General features: G+C 40.6%; 1 protein-coding gene across 5 annotated transcripts in view; it reads right to left on the reverse strand.

Moving 5' to 3' along the window:
• Wge (BAH domain and coiled-coil containing protein winged eye) overlaps positions 1–16,130 on the reverse strand; it is a 163,261-nt gene that overhangs the window by 12,776 nt on the left and 134,355 nt on the right. For 4 of the 5 annotated variants that reach the window (XM_076432903.1, XM_076432900.1, XM_076432899.1 and 1 more), the window contains 8 exons: positions 14,642–14,938; positions 9,768–9,878; positions 8,592–8,834; positions 6,720–6,874; positions 3,483–4,274; positions 1,213–3,236; positions 591–879; positions 63–272 (listed from right to left, as the gene is read on the reverse strand). In XM_076432903.1, coding sequence (XP_076289018.1) covers positions 63–272; positions 591–879; positions 1,213–3,236; positions 3,483–4,274; positions 6,720–6,874; positions 8,592–8,834; positions 9,768–9,878; positions 14,642–14,938 — 4,121 coding nt within the window. The remainder of the gene's footprint in view (positions 1–62; positions 273–590; positions 880–1,212; positions 3,237–3,482; positions 4,275–6,719; positions 6,875–8,591; positions 8,835–9,767; positions 9,879–14,641; positions 14,939–16,130) is intronic. The other variant, XM_076432901.1, reaches the window with a different exon arrangement.

Raw genomic sequence — 16,130 nt, forward strand, 5'->3', positions numbered from 1 at the left:
TAGAAAAACCATAATATACACTGTAGACTGTTTCTCGAAAGAAAATATCTGGGGTCTATTACCTTGGTCTGAAGATGTCTGTTCTTTGACGACAAGACGTAGCCCACCAACGAGCTCTTGTTTTTGGGTTTCTTCGCAACAATAGTTTCCGTTAAATGTCTCACACTTCCGGACGTGCACATCAGCTTCCTGGGCCGACCGACTTTTCGTTTCTTTGAAGCGGAACTCGAACTTGCCACAGTTGGTGCCGGAGACGAAGTATCATACCCCAACTGGAAACACATTATATTTTACAAAAATTGAATGAATCGTATTTGTAATTCTAAACCAAATCTAATTAACACTAAACCTACCGAGACTAAAATGTTTTAGCTTACAAAAATGACAAGGCTCTATTTATTTAGATTTTGCGCAATTTTTATTACAATATGTACTTGAACAAAGAAATTTATCGACTCAATTTCCATGTAAGCAACTTCATAATTTCAATAATTGTAAGATGAAAAAAACCGGTCATTTAACCGGCAGTGGTACGTTTAGTGTTAAAACGAATTTGTAGGACCTCCAGCATAATAGCAACAGTAACTCACCCCTCCGGTGCTTTTCTCATCGTCGTCCTGCGACGTTTTGTTCGATGGTAGAACAGTAATCGGCGAGGCGACTGGTGGGACGGGGATCGGAATGCTTGGTATACTGTCCAACAGTTTAATGTGACTTCTTGGCTCACCCAGTTTCACCAAGTTTACGTTGCATCTGGGCATAGCTAGCACAGTCGGGGTCAATGGCGGTGGTGTTCCATCCAACGAGCGCGTGGGCGATTTTTGCGGAGATAACATGGGCTCCAACATCGATGGTGAAGCAAGGGGCCCGTGATCGGAACTGTAAATGATCAGAAAATTAACAATCTTTTTTCTTATTAACTCATTTAGACCATAATACAGTACATTCATACAGTCTACTTTTGTATAATCTAAAAGTTGAGACTTTTGTGACCAGTTAATTAATAACTACACCCCCCCCCCTATCGGTCATTCTTTAAAAGATTATTCCACCAAAGAAAAATAAAATTCATAGCCAAACTGTAAAAATGTCAGCTGTCTTAGCGAGTTAATCAACAAGTGGTTGATCAAATTAATTGTATACGGCTATTATAATAATACTATTGTGTAATGCTAAAAAGACGCAAAAGTGGTGAAAAAGAAATATATTTACCTCGAAGAGTGGCTCTTCTTCCTCGGTCTGCCAGGGCTCTTTTTCTCCTCCTTCTTTGGGGTCAGCTTAGACAGCTCCTTCTGCTTCTCCCTATACTGCCTCTGAATATCCGCCAGCCTAACCCTCATATCCAGCTCCATGGCGTCCATGTTGGGCCAATCTGCATCATTATCCATGTGACCCTTTCGCGCGATGAACTTCTTCGCGTCCAATTTGGCCTGCAAATTTCTATAATCATGGCAATCGCGATATTCCCCTGCGGATAATCTTCTGCTCATATCTCTGCTACTTCCATCCATCTCTTCCGCATCCTCCACGGCTTCCTTATGATACGACTCCATATCAGAATCCGACATCGTATCCCCCATACTCTCTCTCGGACAGTATACTCCATTCGTCTGGTATCGATCATAGGGTAGATCAAACTCCTCGAAAGCCTCGTTGCTCTCGTAATCCGAGTTCTTACAGGAACCGTTTCTGTCAACGGGGTTCACTTTGACCGTTTCCTCATCTTCCTCGTCAACCTCTACACTTTTCTCCGAAAAATCTATATTCCTCTTGGTCTTCTCCTTCGCCCTGAAGATCACCTCATCCTGCAGACTCTCCGCTCTCTGCTTATCATCATAACTCACGTCACACCTTGCCTCATCATTCTCGAACTCCACATCGCTCTTGAACCTCTTGGAGCTCTGGCTGCTTTCAACATCAGTCTGCATGTACTTCCTCTTATCCTGCGCGGATCCTTCCTCGTTCCCATGATGACTGATCCTTCCTAAGTTCAACAACAATCTACCAGCACGAGATATCTCCTCTGAACTCTCCAGGTTCAACTTCCTAGGCACCTTGTCCCCAACCTCCTCCATGAACCTCTGCTCCGCCAGAGCACATAACAAACCCAGCGGACTGTCCACGTTATTATTATTATTGCTTTCTCCATTAGGAGAAATCAAATTAGCCCTAACAGGTGACTTCTCAAGATCGTCAGCCATAGAGATGTTCTGGGTGTCCGGCTTCAACTGCTCCAGTTGCTCGATGCTGTTCGAGAGCAACTCTAAACCACTGATATCAACTGCGAGTCTCTGTTTAGGGTTCCCTCTAGGCTTCATACTTTGATTGTCAGATTCGTATGCATCTCCGGAGACTCTTCGATGCTTCTTCGGGGTGAGAGCGTTATTATCAAAGCACTTGACCTCTTCCATACTACAAGCTACGACAGAAGAGCTTTGTTCCTTCTTCACAATTGGCTCGCTGCTGTCAGCTTGTTTGATGTTGTTATTGTTGCTCCTGGTGTCGTTGTTGTTGTCATTTAAGAAGAACTCTCTGGACAGGGTGAGTTTGTTCACCGATGTTGCGATTTCTGTCGTCGGGGAGCACTTGAACTGATCCTGCTGCGATTCACTTGCAGAACCATTCATCTCAGGTGCAGGGTCTTCGGAGTGTTTCGGAACCTCGTGGCTGTCGAATTGCACGTTCTCGCAGGACTTCAGGATGTGCTTCTTCAGGCCGTTTTCCAGCTTCCTCGGCGTCACTTCAGATTGTCTTTGCGACCCCGAGTTGTCCACAGGCTTGTCCTTCGTGTTCTCCTCGATCTTCTGAGGAGCTGTCTCTTGCAGAGCTGCAGCCGCGTTCTTTTTCAGTTTCTCGACTACGTTCTCGATCCCAGGGTGAGATTTTTCTACGGAATGCCTCTTCGGCTTCTCCAAAGTCGCAGCTTCGCAGTTGTACGCGTACTCGTCGTACGCCGACTCTTCAGCCTCTTGTTTCACCACCACCTTCTCGATTTCTTGCTCTTCGCAGTCGATGTTCGGCATGTCGAACGATTTCACGCTGATCTGTGGTCGAGCATGGGCTAGATGATCGTCTTCGTTTTTACTGTAATTGTCACAGTTTGAGTCGAATGACACCTTTGACTCGTTGGACTCTTCCACGGGCTTTCGAGACTCTTCGGGGAGCACTGTTGACACGAAGCTGGTGGGCATGTGTGTCTCCGGTGCCTCTGCTTCTTCGGGTTTTGACGCTTCAGCCTGGAAGATGTGGAGCATTATGATTTTTCGAGTGTTATTGCTAGACTGCAGATCTTTATGCAAAATAAACGTTTTATGCATTAATTATAAAAAAAAAAACAGGGGCCAAGTAAAATGTTCTTCCTCTCTTTAATCATTTTAACGGGTTGGAAATAATACATTGATTGTTCTAGACCATTATTTTGGACCAAGCATAGCAATTTTAATTTAACTTTTAATAATGTCTACCGAAAGCAAGGACCTTACCTCGAACTTTTCCACCACCTGGGTGTCCTCCTCACCATCCTGTTCCACGGCAGCGTCCGCCGTATAGCTCCTCTTCCTCTCCTTGTGCCGATCCAGCGGATGATCCCTCCTCCTCCCAAAGATCTCAAGGTTCTCGTGAAAACTGTCGCAATTCTCCTCCGTGATCTCAATGATCCTTGGCCCGCTCCTGATGTCTCTGCAGGCCATCTCATCCTCCTCGTCATCCTCTTCATCCACGCGAACTCTATCCTCATGCGGCCTTTTCGCGTGCCTGACCACGTGCTCGATCGTTCTATCAATCGCGGTAACGCTCCTGCACTCCTTCGTAACCGAGTACTTCGGGCAATCGATCATGTTAATGACAGTGTTCTCCCCCTTGTCCACTTTGCCAACGAAGTTGCAAACGGTCGGATTGACGGTTGTTGTGGTCGTGGTCGTGATCCGAACAACATTACAGAGCTTCTCCGGTGCGGGGGCAACGACCTCGAAGTTCGTGAGGTTCGTCAGGTTCGTAGCTGTCGCGGATAAGTTGGTCGGGTTCAATACCTGGCATGGGCTCAGTATGCTACTTTGCTCCTGTTTCACGCACGTGGCCACCTCCGCTGGCTGCAATGGCGCCGGTGGATCCGGATCTTCCGGTTCCGGCGCGTCCGTCTGGTTGGAGGCATCTTGGACTCCGACGATCGCTGGGACCACTTCCGGCGGCTCGATCGCATGGATCGTCGGCACTTCCGGCGGAGGCGTCAGACAAGAGACCGGAGATGTTGCCTTCGACAAAAACGAATTTCGCTGCTACGCGCAGGATATTCGGGAATGAAATTCGGCACGCTTAAGCGACGCGCACCGCCAACGAGTTAATCGAAGGTGTCGACGAACCAGCGGGGCTACGATCCAGGGGCTACTCTGGTTTTGAATTCTCGACACATTCATTTCTTTAAGCATGAACGTTCTCGAACATGTGTACAATACGTTTTCTTCTTCTTTCACTGTTTAACCCCTTGCACTCCGAATTGTTTTTCAATTTTATTGCCAACAACTCCCTACTATTTTAAATGTTTTATTTGAGATTTATTTCAAAGCACAGTTCCTTGACTGCTATATTAATTTTTTGCACTCGGAGTATTATACAAAACTAAAATATTTCCATTCCCTATGATTTTTGAAATTTTACAGATATGAAATTGGTATAATACCATGTACAATATCTAAATGTTTAGTAATTGATTATATGCCGATATCTTTAATGATGTAAACAATATTTTGAATAATGGTACAGCAATTTTTAGTGGTGCCTCAGGGGGGACAACCGAGTGCAAAGGGTTAAATATAGTTCTCAAACTTTGTTGTAATTTATATGTGCGGAACTTATATTTGTTTTTAACTACAAAATAAGAAATTAAATCAATAAAGGAAGACCCAAATATATATAAGAACACATTCACAAATTCAAGAATGACATTCAAAACCAGAATATGTAAGACACCCGCCGCTCATTACACGAATGTTGTTTATTGACAATACGACACACGACGACAAAGCGTTAGCTAAGCATTTGCGTCTACACGTGCTCGCGGGTGGGCTCTATTCTAGCGTCCACGTCACGAACGGTTGAAATCATGCATTTTCATGGGTTTCGATGAGATGTAAATACCGCGATAGCGCAATAAAATACAGCTTGCGACTACTCTGTTCTAAGAAAATGGCGTAGATAGCGGAACGAGGAAAGTATAAAGTGGACGACACGTGTATGTAAATCTCTCGCTAATGCAAGGTTAAGGGGAATTTCTTTGTTTTGCTCGAAATTATCGGTTTTCGTAGCATATGTGTCTGATATAACTCTGCGACACTATTTGCTCGTGTTCTGTTAAACTGATAATACGGAACTGATGGTAATTATACATATGTATATGTATATACCTTGCTGATTTTAACATACCTTGAAACATGTTCTAATGGTAGATATTCCGAGTAATTATGTGTACCCAGTAATGGAAGCGTTTAGTACATGCCGATAATAAACACGTCAATAAACAATCTCTCTCTCTCTCTCGTATTACTGATATTGTATAAAGTGTTTCACCCTCGAACGGCGGACCGATTTTAATTATTCATTTTAAAAAATATAATGTTCATAATGGTATTTCTTGTAGACGACACGTGCGCGTTATTTCCAATGCAGAAGATTCCAGTGCAATTGCTAAGAATTGAATACGTAAATGTCTATCTTGATACACCGGGTCAAAGTAGACCCGGACACCGCCGTCGGAGGGTCAAGACAGATATTCATTCCGAAATATGTAACTTACCGTGTCTTGTCTAGAACAATTGGATACGTACCTCCTTTATAAAATATTAAGACAATTCAGCAGAGGAAAGTCGTGAAAGTTGTAAGTATTATGCTCTGTACTATGACTTTACAGAACGAAGTATACAAAATTGATTTGATTCAACGCGTCCGCTACTGTCTCTTTTTTTTCAAGTTAAAATATTCTAGTAAACGCAATATATCCTCTTGTGAAACACAAAAAATCATATTGTCACGAAATTAATTTGATTTTCTTCGTACACAAAAGTGAGGTAGCGAACGTGTCAACAAATCTACTGAGAACAGTAACATTTACATCACGCTTCAAGATAATGAACGAACCCTAATCAGCACAATTACCACAGAAACAAGCACCCAAAGGCCATCGGAGTCCACAGAGGAGAGAAGAAGCACCGAATCGCAACAAGTGAACGCGAAAGTAAGGGGTGCGATGGGGATCGCGGAGGTGGTGGGGGTTCGGGGTCGGCGGGAAAACAAAGGAAAAGTCGAAGTAAGCGAGAACGGGCGAGAATCAATGAGGACTACGGACGAAACGAAAAGAGAAGGGGCGAGGGACGAAAAGAAAGCTGCAGGTCGAGCAGGCCGACAGGGAATGTTGAACGTCAGAGGCATCGAGGGTCTACAACGGAGAGCCGGTTCGTAATATCTATGCAGATAGCGATGCAGATAGCGATGCAAATCGCTTTGCGCATAGTTAATACAATGTGCCACAACGTTTCCGCATTATGCGAACGGCTGGGCCGCGCTCTCTGGGCTTGGCATAATTACTGTCGCTCCTCCTCTTCGTCCGCGTCGTTTGCTTTTCATATTATCGGCCCGGGGGATGAAGGATCGATGAGGATCGACCCGATTGATCGGTGTGATGTGGAAGATGTGTGATGGAAGGAACGACGAGAAAAATGTCGACATACCTGTGATCGACAATGCGTCGGCTCCGCCTGGCTGATCTGGACCAGGGCGGGTGCGTGCGGGTAGTAGTGCAGAGTGGTCACCAGGGGTGCGTCCGGGACGATCGCACCGGTCATCGAAGTCACAGTCTGCAACGCCTTCGTTGACTCCGTCGATGCTACGGGATTTACGAGATAACCACGCCGTCATTGGTTAAACTATCACTCAGGGGACCAAAAATTGTCTACTTTTTGCGATGTAATATTATACAATTCGACGGAAAAATCATAATACAGTGGTCGAAATTTCTATAAAGTCACTGTGTTTTGTGCCCGTGCGAAATCAATACGGGCCGGTTTATGTACTTCTTTAAGGCCTGATTTACGTTGTATTTTTGTCCAGAAGAACTTAAAAGTTGTTGCACACGTCTTGTTGTTACTAGGAATTCCAATTCAGCTCGAAATTGTGCTGCATTTTTTCTTTCCTTAGCTGCAGACCTCATTAATATTGAATGTTGTCTCTTTGACTATTTTTTATTACTACCTTTAAGATGATTTTTTCCGTAATTTTCACGTAAATTGATATAATTATTAATCACAGTATATGACCGAGTAGTTTTCTTAGCAATTGCGCGATTAGAGCAGCCCATATCTTTATAAGCATCGATTGATGCTTTTTCTTCACTTGTTAGTACTTTTCCTCTCGGCATTCTCATACACGTGAATCAAATTATAACAAACAGGATTTCTGTGAGTTCTAAAACTAATACTTTTAGAATATTCGCAGTTTTCCGTAGTTCTCTGCTCAGAATACAGAGAAACACTAAGTGACTTTATAGAAACTTCGCACTTGTGTTCTGCACCACACAGAAAAAAAATTTAAAAAAACGTAAATAGTAAACATAGCGGTCTAGAGTACGCAGTCCCTCTATCCGAGTGTCTACAAGGCACAAGACCAAATACGATAAATCAACAAAAATGGTGATATTTTTAAAATATCTATGAAAAAGAAGATGACTTTACAGAAATTTCGGCCACTGTACTTTACATTCTAGTGCGAGGAATCAAACGCGCTCGAAATCAAACAACTTTACTCGTGTGTAACTTTTAATAGAGTGACCTCCGCTCACTGAAACTTGGATTCCTCGCACCACAATTTAAAGTTTTATCATTTTTTAAAAGTTTTGTGGTCCTCTCTGCGAAGTTCAGCCCCGTCATTTCAGCACTACGTGTACTAATTAATTTTCATTGAGGGTTCATTATGTTAAACATACAAATTTATAGAAATATCTTTGTTGAACGAAATGCAACCATGGGACAAGTTCTAGTAAAGGATCGCCCTTGTTTAATAATTAGACTGCGAATTTTTTCAGCATTTATAGCAAAAATGAATGATTGAAAAACAAAATTGTAAATGCAACAGATGAACTTAAGAATGTTGTTACATCACTTTCGCTTTGTTAAAATTATTGAAAGTTGAATTCCATTATTACCTAACTTCCATTTCTTATAATCGATTTAGAAGACTATTATTCTGCATAAAAATCCGCAGTAAGATAATAATCATGTAAATGATTTTACAGTTAAAGGTGCTTTCGAAACCACTACACGCAACGTGGCTACACCCACCTGCACGCAGCAAGTGCTCGACGTTAAACAACTACAGTGAGATCGTTGAAAACTAGATAATTACGGTCACACCTTCGGCGTGTTTATTCCTCGACACCGTGGGATTATGAACTACAGTGTATACTGTTTGACGGTGAATGACTATAGTCATCTTTTGTAACCCTATAATCCGTCGACTTATTTTACCAAGGACTACACACCTTGGATCGCGGGTTATGCGTGTAATTCGCTCACGACAAAAGGGGAGAGGAAAAACGTAGTACTCACTGATTATAGTGGTGGGACTGTTGCCGCAGTCGGCTTCTATCTTCACAATAGGTAGAGTGCTCTGTTGCTTTCTCTTGCTTTCAGTGAGAACCAACCTTGCGCCGCCGATGTCGCTCAAAAGCTGAAGAGACGGCGGCGGCGGTGGAGGCGGCGGAGGCGGCGGAAGCAAAAGAGGCGGCGGCGCGACGTTTCCGCTATTGTGATTCGAGTAATTTGGCCACACGACCGCCTGCTGCATTTGCTCTGTTCGCAAAGAAATTTCCGATTTTTTAGTCACCTTCCACACCCGTAAGAACTCGTGCACACTTGGACATGCCGAGGCGTACGACTGAAAAGTGTGTCCTAGTAAGAACCTTCCTTCATTTCTAATGTTATTGTTTACGTGCCATTGTGACACTCTATGTTTACAATTGTACGCCTTGGCTAAACGATTCCAACCATAAGACGAAAATCATAAGACAGTCTCTATTCTACAGAGTATACATTGTCCAACGAAACGAAGCAAGAAACGTAAACATATAGTGATTCATGATTTTTGTAATCGCTTCTGGTTGGCGGAGAGTATAACTGTTCTTCGCGCAAGTCACGTATGTTTTATATTAACAACATCAAAACAATATTGTGAGTTACACGTCGCATTTTTATCAAATTTATTAGATTTGAAAGACGTTTCTCAAACTATCATTTGCATTTCCTATAAATGTTAAGTAACACATTGGTATTTTGTAAAACTTTATACATAGCATATACCTATATAAACATAAAATAAATTGTCTTCACTTTTATACTATTTAAATAAATATTACAATTTCGAAATCGAGAGGAAGAATTAATATTTTGCGATCTGTATTCAATCAATACCCATGAAAACACCTTCAAAAAAATTTAATATAATTGTAAAATAAAAAATCTACAACAAATACGCTCGGAATTGTGTCGTGATCGATCTCATTTTAATAAGAAAAATGTCACAAATATAATGGCAAAGGTTTCGTAAATACATCATTAAGAATGAAGAAGTTCTGTCACTGGATTGAAGATATTCTCTCGCCGATATGCCGATGTTGAAACTTTTATTTGCAGCGACCGATTTGCAAAGGGTCTTTCGAAACACGAAATAATGTAATCCATATTTGGCTACTTTCGCCTATAACATGAGGGAATTTCCATACATACCTGCAGCATGAATGAGAAGAAGATGGCCCGTATTTGGATCTCTGACCAGCTGCAGACCACCTTGGACTCCGACTCCTATTTGTGGAAACCCGACTGGTTCCATCGGCATCGCTGCGAAATACGTTTAATAAATATAAGACGTCGAGGTGAGAGACATTGGCTCCCCTTTCTTATTATTCATGCAGACAATTTTTATTTTACATGAGGATCCTCAGTGTCGTTACGAGTCATTATAAATGTACACAATTGTGATCGAAAAGAAGTTGCGCTCAGGAATTATACAGTTCATTGAATATAATTAATAGACTGCGGATTTTATGCATTTATGAGAAAAATGGGCACGTGCAATTTAAAGCAGTGGACATTGTCGACATGTTAAAAATATTTAAGGACATCAATTAGTATTAGTTCCAGCTTAATAGGACAATTAAGAGAAGAATACAATTTTTATTTGGCTCCTGTGTCCTGCAATCGATGCAAACATTTTTTATTTTGCATAAAGATCCGCAGTCTAGTAATTAATAATATGTAAAAAGATTTTTCAATCACAATTGCGTACATTTATAACGAGTCGTAACTACACTGTGGACCTTCATGCGAAATAAAAATTGTCTGCATGAAGAACAGGTTGCTCTCAGGAATTATACAGTTCATTGAATCCAATTAATAGTAGGTAAAAAGGTGATCAATAAACAAACAGAAAGAAATCAAAACAGAAAACTGAAAACAGAAGATTCACTCTGAGCAACGTACGAGGGTGACCAGTTTGACTCTTAAATAAAACGTATCTGTAGTAGTATTATTGATTTGATGTCTGACAATGAGTGTCAATAACTACTCATTTTCCTCATTTTCCCGTCAAGATAAAAAAGCTTGAATATAACCGAAAGCAGCTGACAAATGACGGCTCGAGTGCAGGACCGCGTAAATGATTTAAGGAACCTGTAAGAGCGCGAATATAGATCTTCGTTATCCGATTAAATGTCACTCGGTCAACGACGGAGTTTCGCTGTCTTTGGGGAACTGGAGAACACCTCGAAATCGTATGGATAAATAATTGGTACGCGCAGAGATATTCGAAATTTAGTGCACAAAAATACACGTAGTGCCCCAGATTTTGTCTGCGAGACTGAATCACACTTTACGAGCGAATGAGATCAATGATTGCAAGAAATACTTAAATAGTAATTCGCGGTGCGAATAACTGTAATTAATATTCAGAATTCCGATATTCTTTAAAAGAGATCTTAATAAAATTATGAAGATCTTTCTAAAATAAATCCTAAAAACGTAGGTCTTTTTTATGGTGCCTATCAAAAGCGACGGTTCCTATTTTTTCACGTACTCTAATACTAATTTTTCGACTCTTTGCTATTTGCAATCTCGATCAAATGAAATTTTTAAATTTTTTTATACAGTAGCTAGTAAACTAATTTATCTAGGATATTCATTCCCTGTGCTACGATTTATTTTACAAGTCTGTTGCGAATTTGAAATTTATTTTACGAGTCTGTAAAATGCAACTTTTAGTAGTTCTTTAGCCGACTTCGAAAAAGAAGGAGGTTACTCAATTCGATCTGTATGTGCCTTTTTTTCGCTTTTTTTTCTATGTATGTTCACCGATTACGCAGAGATGGATGGTCCAATCAGGACGAAACCTTCTGCATTTTGTAGGGCATGTCTCCCGATTGATCCCTTGAAAACAAAATTTTTCATTCTTTCCGGTTTTTATTGCAAACAACCAATAAGACCGAAAAACCATCCTACAGAGTTCCACAAATTCTGCTCAGTCCACTAAAAAGTGTGAAATAAAAATATTAATATAAAAAAAATTAAACCGACTTCGACTTTTCACATATTAATGTATCTTCCCTTCCCACTTAGTAATTTCCAAGTCCACCATATTCCAATGAAATCATAATCAGCAACATCTGTCATTGGAAAATTTTCAATTTTGCGCCGCCTCCGAAAAGATTGTATTGTATTTAAGTTCGTTTGTATTCACATAAATTAAATGGGAATTATTTCATACTTTCTAGTGCGTTTTTTCGAAGTCAGTTTAATTTTTTTTATAGAATTTTTTTTCTACAATTCCCATCAATTCCAATTTTTGAAAAAATTTCTTTTCACATTCTCTAGTAAACTAATTGCTGTAGCTTCCCAAAAAAGTTCAAATCGTATATAATACAATATTAAAAAGGTTGTCATCTTTTTTAGAGCGTCCGAATATTAATTCGAGTAACTGTACATATTATAGCACAAGGCGTTAAACAAACCCTAGTGGTCTGAACCTATTGTGAACACTTGATTCTGTTTTAAAGGAGACTTTTTGATTGTATTTACTGCTATGTATCCAGAATAAGCCGACAGATAAAACGACATACCGGGGAATCAGCAGTAATTCTATAGCGAGGATATTAATAAGGTGTCAGTTATGCATATTTACCAATGATTCGGTTATTACAACTGATCGGATGGCAATAATTTACGAATCCGTTAAAAAAGCTCACGCTTGACGACCGGAAATTACCGCGAACAAGAGGAACAAATGCTCGTGATTTTTTGGGGAAAATGTTTTCAGAACTCGCAGCGTATTGGACAAGCGAACCAACACGCCGCGCAAAAAGATCCGCTCGGATTAACTAAATGGTGGTCACGGGCTCGCAAATAAATATCCGATTACCGAAATGATTTATTCGACCACGGAGGCTGCCGCAGATTTTCCCCGAAAAAAGAGGTCGCCCGATGTAAAATCGTTGTATAATGTAGACGACTGCACGGAGCGTCCTGCTTTCGCAGTAAATATGACATTTCCTAAATACAGTCTGTAAACGAGAATAATGCTCCTTCGCTAATTCTTCATTACAGCGTCGGACATCGCGGAATATAAATATACGATTATGAACTTGTTCCATGGAAATAAGTATGAAAAATATTACAGTAAATTGGAAGTAAACCTGTACTGTGCGTAAATTATAATTGTGTTTACGATCAGACTTTTTTAATCTGCATAAGGTTTCTGTAAAAATGGTTGGTTGCAAGCATCGTAACCTTCCAAATGATAAAATTGCATGTCTACATTGTTGAGATCAGTTATTTTATGATGTAGAAGGTACGGTTTTCATTTTTCAATTTCATGTAATTAAAATGTTTGAGACTCTGTTCCAGAGAAAATTAATATTGAAAATCTTTTGCGAGCACAAATGTTAATTTTGCAGCAACATTTCATAATTAAGTAACGTTCGCAAAATTTTTATTTTCAGGATCACATTTTAAAGGAGTTTCACAGCTACAATAGCGTGCACAAAGCAGCATAAAATTAACAGAACGTATATTGACGTGCAACGAGTACGCAATTAAATATTAATCATATAAACTGGAATATATTGATAAGCGTCCTTCGAGGAACCCGAGCACGTTGTACGTACAGAGATCTAACGGCGAATCCTTTCGAAGGTTAAGGAGTGGTGGAATTTTATTAGCTGCACATGGAGTGTCCGTGACATATAACGTTCGTGGGACCGTTAAAGGGAAATCAGTTTTCCTAAACCGGCCCGCCGTATGGTAAAACCACGCGCAAGGGTTAAATTTATTGAACGCGGATTTGCAATTCCGAAACTCGGCTTGAAACGGCTCCGAAAATAACTGTTCAAAACTGTTGTATAAAGAGGTTCGGATTAAAACAGTTATGAAAACAGTTATCTTCATGTAAAATAAACACTTTTTGAATTTATTGCGCGGCACAGCCACTTAGGACTGTACATTTTTTATGATTTAAGTGAGATATGTAACATGGTTCATCCGGTATAAAATAAAATAATTTTGTAAAAATACTTTTGCAAAAATAATTTTGCAAATAAAATGTTGCATAGATACGTAGACTGTGGTTCTGTATGCATTTATGGCTCCTGAAAATTTTCAAAAATTGCTAGGATATAAAATTCGACAGAGTTCAGTACGATTTTTATTTGTTTCAGATCTACAAAGGCTATCACCACTGAACCACTGAAGCTTTTATCTAATTCCACTTTCTTAAAATTCGTCTACAAAAATTGGAGAATGCATAAATATCCGCAGTCTAATTATACATGCAAAAATATGTTTTCAGAAACGAGTAACATTTTTTCGATTGAAGCTTCCTTTTCGAGAAAATCGAGAGACCCAACGGAAGAAGTAGAATTGGTCGGTCATGACCGGACGCGGCAGCAGATTTCTATTCAACGGCACGCGCAACCATTTCTGGTAGATTGGCGTGTGTTTTATTCCTATAATTAGAAATAGACGCTAAGAAACTATCTCTTTCGCAGCACCTCCTACTATAGTGTCCTCTGTTATAATGCATAACGCTACAACAGCTCTGCTGCGAAAAGACAATATGTTGATGGGACTCTAAAGATGAGTGGGAATATGAATGAGGCCCTATACATACGTCTAAGGATTGGACACAATTTTCAAAGCAAATTGCTATTTTGAAATCGTTTCATAAATAATCATACTCATGAACCTATATTTATTCCCAGCAAAACGGAATGGTTTTACAGTAAATCATTTTTTATACGCGGGGCCAGGAAGTTGACTTAAGTCAAAGTAAATGTAAGAATGATTTAACCCTTAGAACGGATACATTCTAAGTAAAAATAATGATCTTCAATAAGTCATCCTTATATTCAGATATACAATTATTCGCAGCACTGTATAGTCAAATGCATGAAAGAATGTTTGTCCATGTGTTTCGAGTCTAAGCCAAAAAAAGTTGTTGCTTCTACCTAGCCCGATTACAATCTCCTAGTTTTCTTCGAAGAGACAATTAGTCGGAAGAGGGAGCGCGAAGAAAATCGAAAAGAGTAGGCTAGTAAGCCGAGAATGGGACTCACCTGCAGCTGCAGCTGCAGCGGCCGCGGCCGCCGCGGGGTACTGCCATAAGGTAGGCGGCCATGAGGCTGCGGCTGCGGCCGCGGCCGCGGTGGCTGCGCTCGCCGCGGCACCGATGCTGCCCAGCGTGGAATTTAGACTGGAATTCAGGCTGGAATTCAGGCTCGAGCCGAGAGTGGCGTTCAAAGAGGGTGCTAGGGCTCCCGAAGGAATGGCTAGGTGGGCCGGACGGTCCTCCCCTCCAGGTCCTCCGCAATGCACCAGGGTCGCACCGCCTACCGCCATGGCCGTGCTTGAACCTAACAACAGGTTCAATGTGTACACAAATTGCGCGTCACCATTCTGCCTGGAACAAGCAACCGGCTCCCTTCCTCCGCCCCAGACCAGCCAGTCACCTTTACAATCGCTATGGCCACCTGTGTCGGCCGCGTTCTCTGGCGAATACGTCAGAACACTCGAAGAAATTAACACCACAGCAACATTTTGCTCCCTAGTAGTCAATTTTCCTTGAAATAAACTGCTTAAGGTAGACTCGTATCTCTAGGATTGCATGGGTGCGGGATTCGCCTTCTCATTTCTCGATAATATAAAGATGGGTTTTTGCAGTAGTCAAAAAAGGCTAGATAAAAGATTAATCTAGGCCACGATTGTCCTGAAAAGTCCTATTTCTACGTCTATGAGGCGTAATTTGCATTACTCGGAAGCATACAGCTATTTTCATACAGCTGCGACAGCTACATGCTGCGGAATAATGCAATTTACGTCTCGTAAACGTGAAAATAGGACTTTTGAGGGCGATTGCGACCTTGATTGATCTTTTACCCCCAGCGCTTTTCACTACTGAAAACCCCCAACTTTGCATTATCGAGAAATTAGAAGGCGTTACACGCATCCTTACAATACTGAAAACGGGTCTACCACCTTAATTATGAGAGATATCTGCGGAGAAATTGCTATTGTGGATTTGCAACAGCACAATAGTCAACGTACACTTCCAATGTGTAGACTCATGTTCTCATATGAAACTTTACAAAATGGTGTATTATAATGATCTACGAATTGTATGCATTCACAATAGTGAGAAGATTAACACTAGGTTTACAGAGCACAAAATTGTGAGTCATTATTTTATAAAAATCAGTCGAGTATGTCTACTATTATTTAATCTAATAAGTCTAGTAACCTAACAAAAATCTAAATTTATCTATTTAAATTGATGTTATGAGTGTTCGACTCTAGTTAGTTTTGGATTAAGTTGGAAAAACTGAAAAAATGTGTGTCATTATATCAAAACTGCAACGAATCTTGTGTGCAAGTACAACTACAAATACAGAAGAGACCACTGAAACACCTTGTTTATTACTGTTTACATAATGTTGCGTGATCACAGTATTTTACCATTGTTACTTTGTCGCAAACGGAATACATAGTGCAAAAGAGTTATTTCAGAACGATGACTACATATATGTATATTTCCGACCGACGCGCGAC

Source organism: Lasioglossum baleicum, chromosome 11 (genome assembly GCF_051020765.1).
Source record: "Lasioglossum baleicum chromosome 11, iyLasBale1, whole genome shotgun sequence".
NCBI classification, from domain to species: domain Eukaryota; kingdom Metazoa; phylum Arthropoda; class Insecta; order Hymenoptera; family Halictidae; genus Lasioglossum; species Lasioglossum baleicum.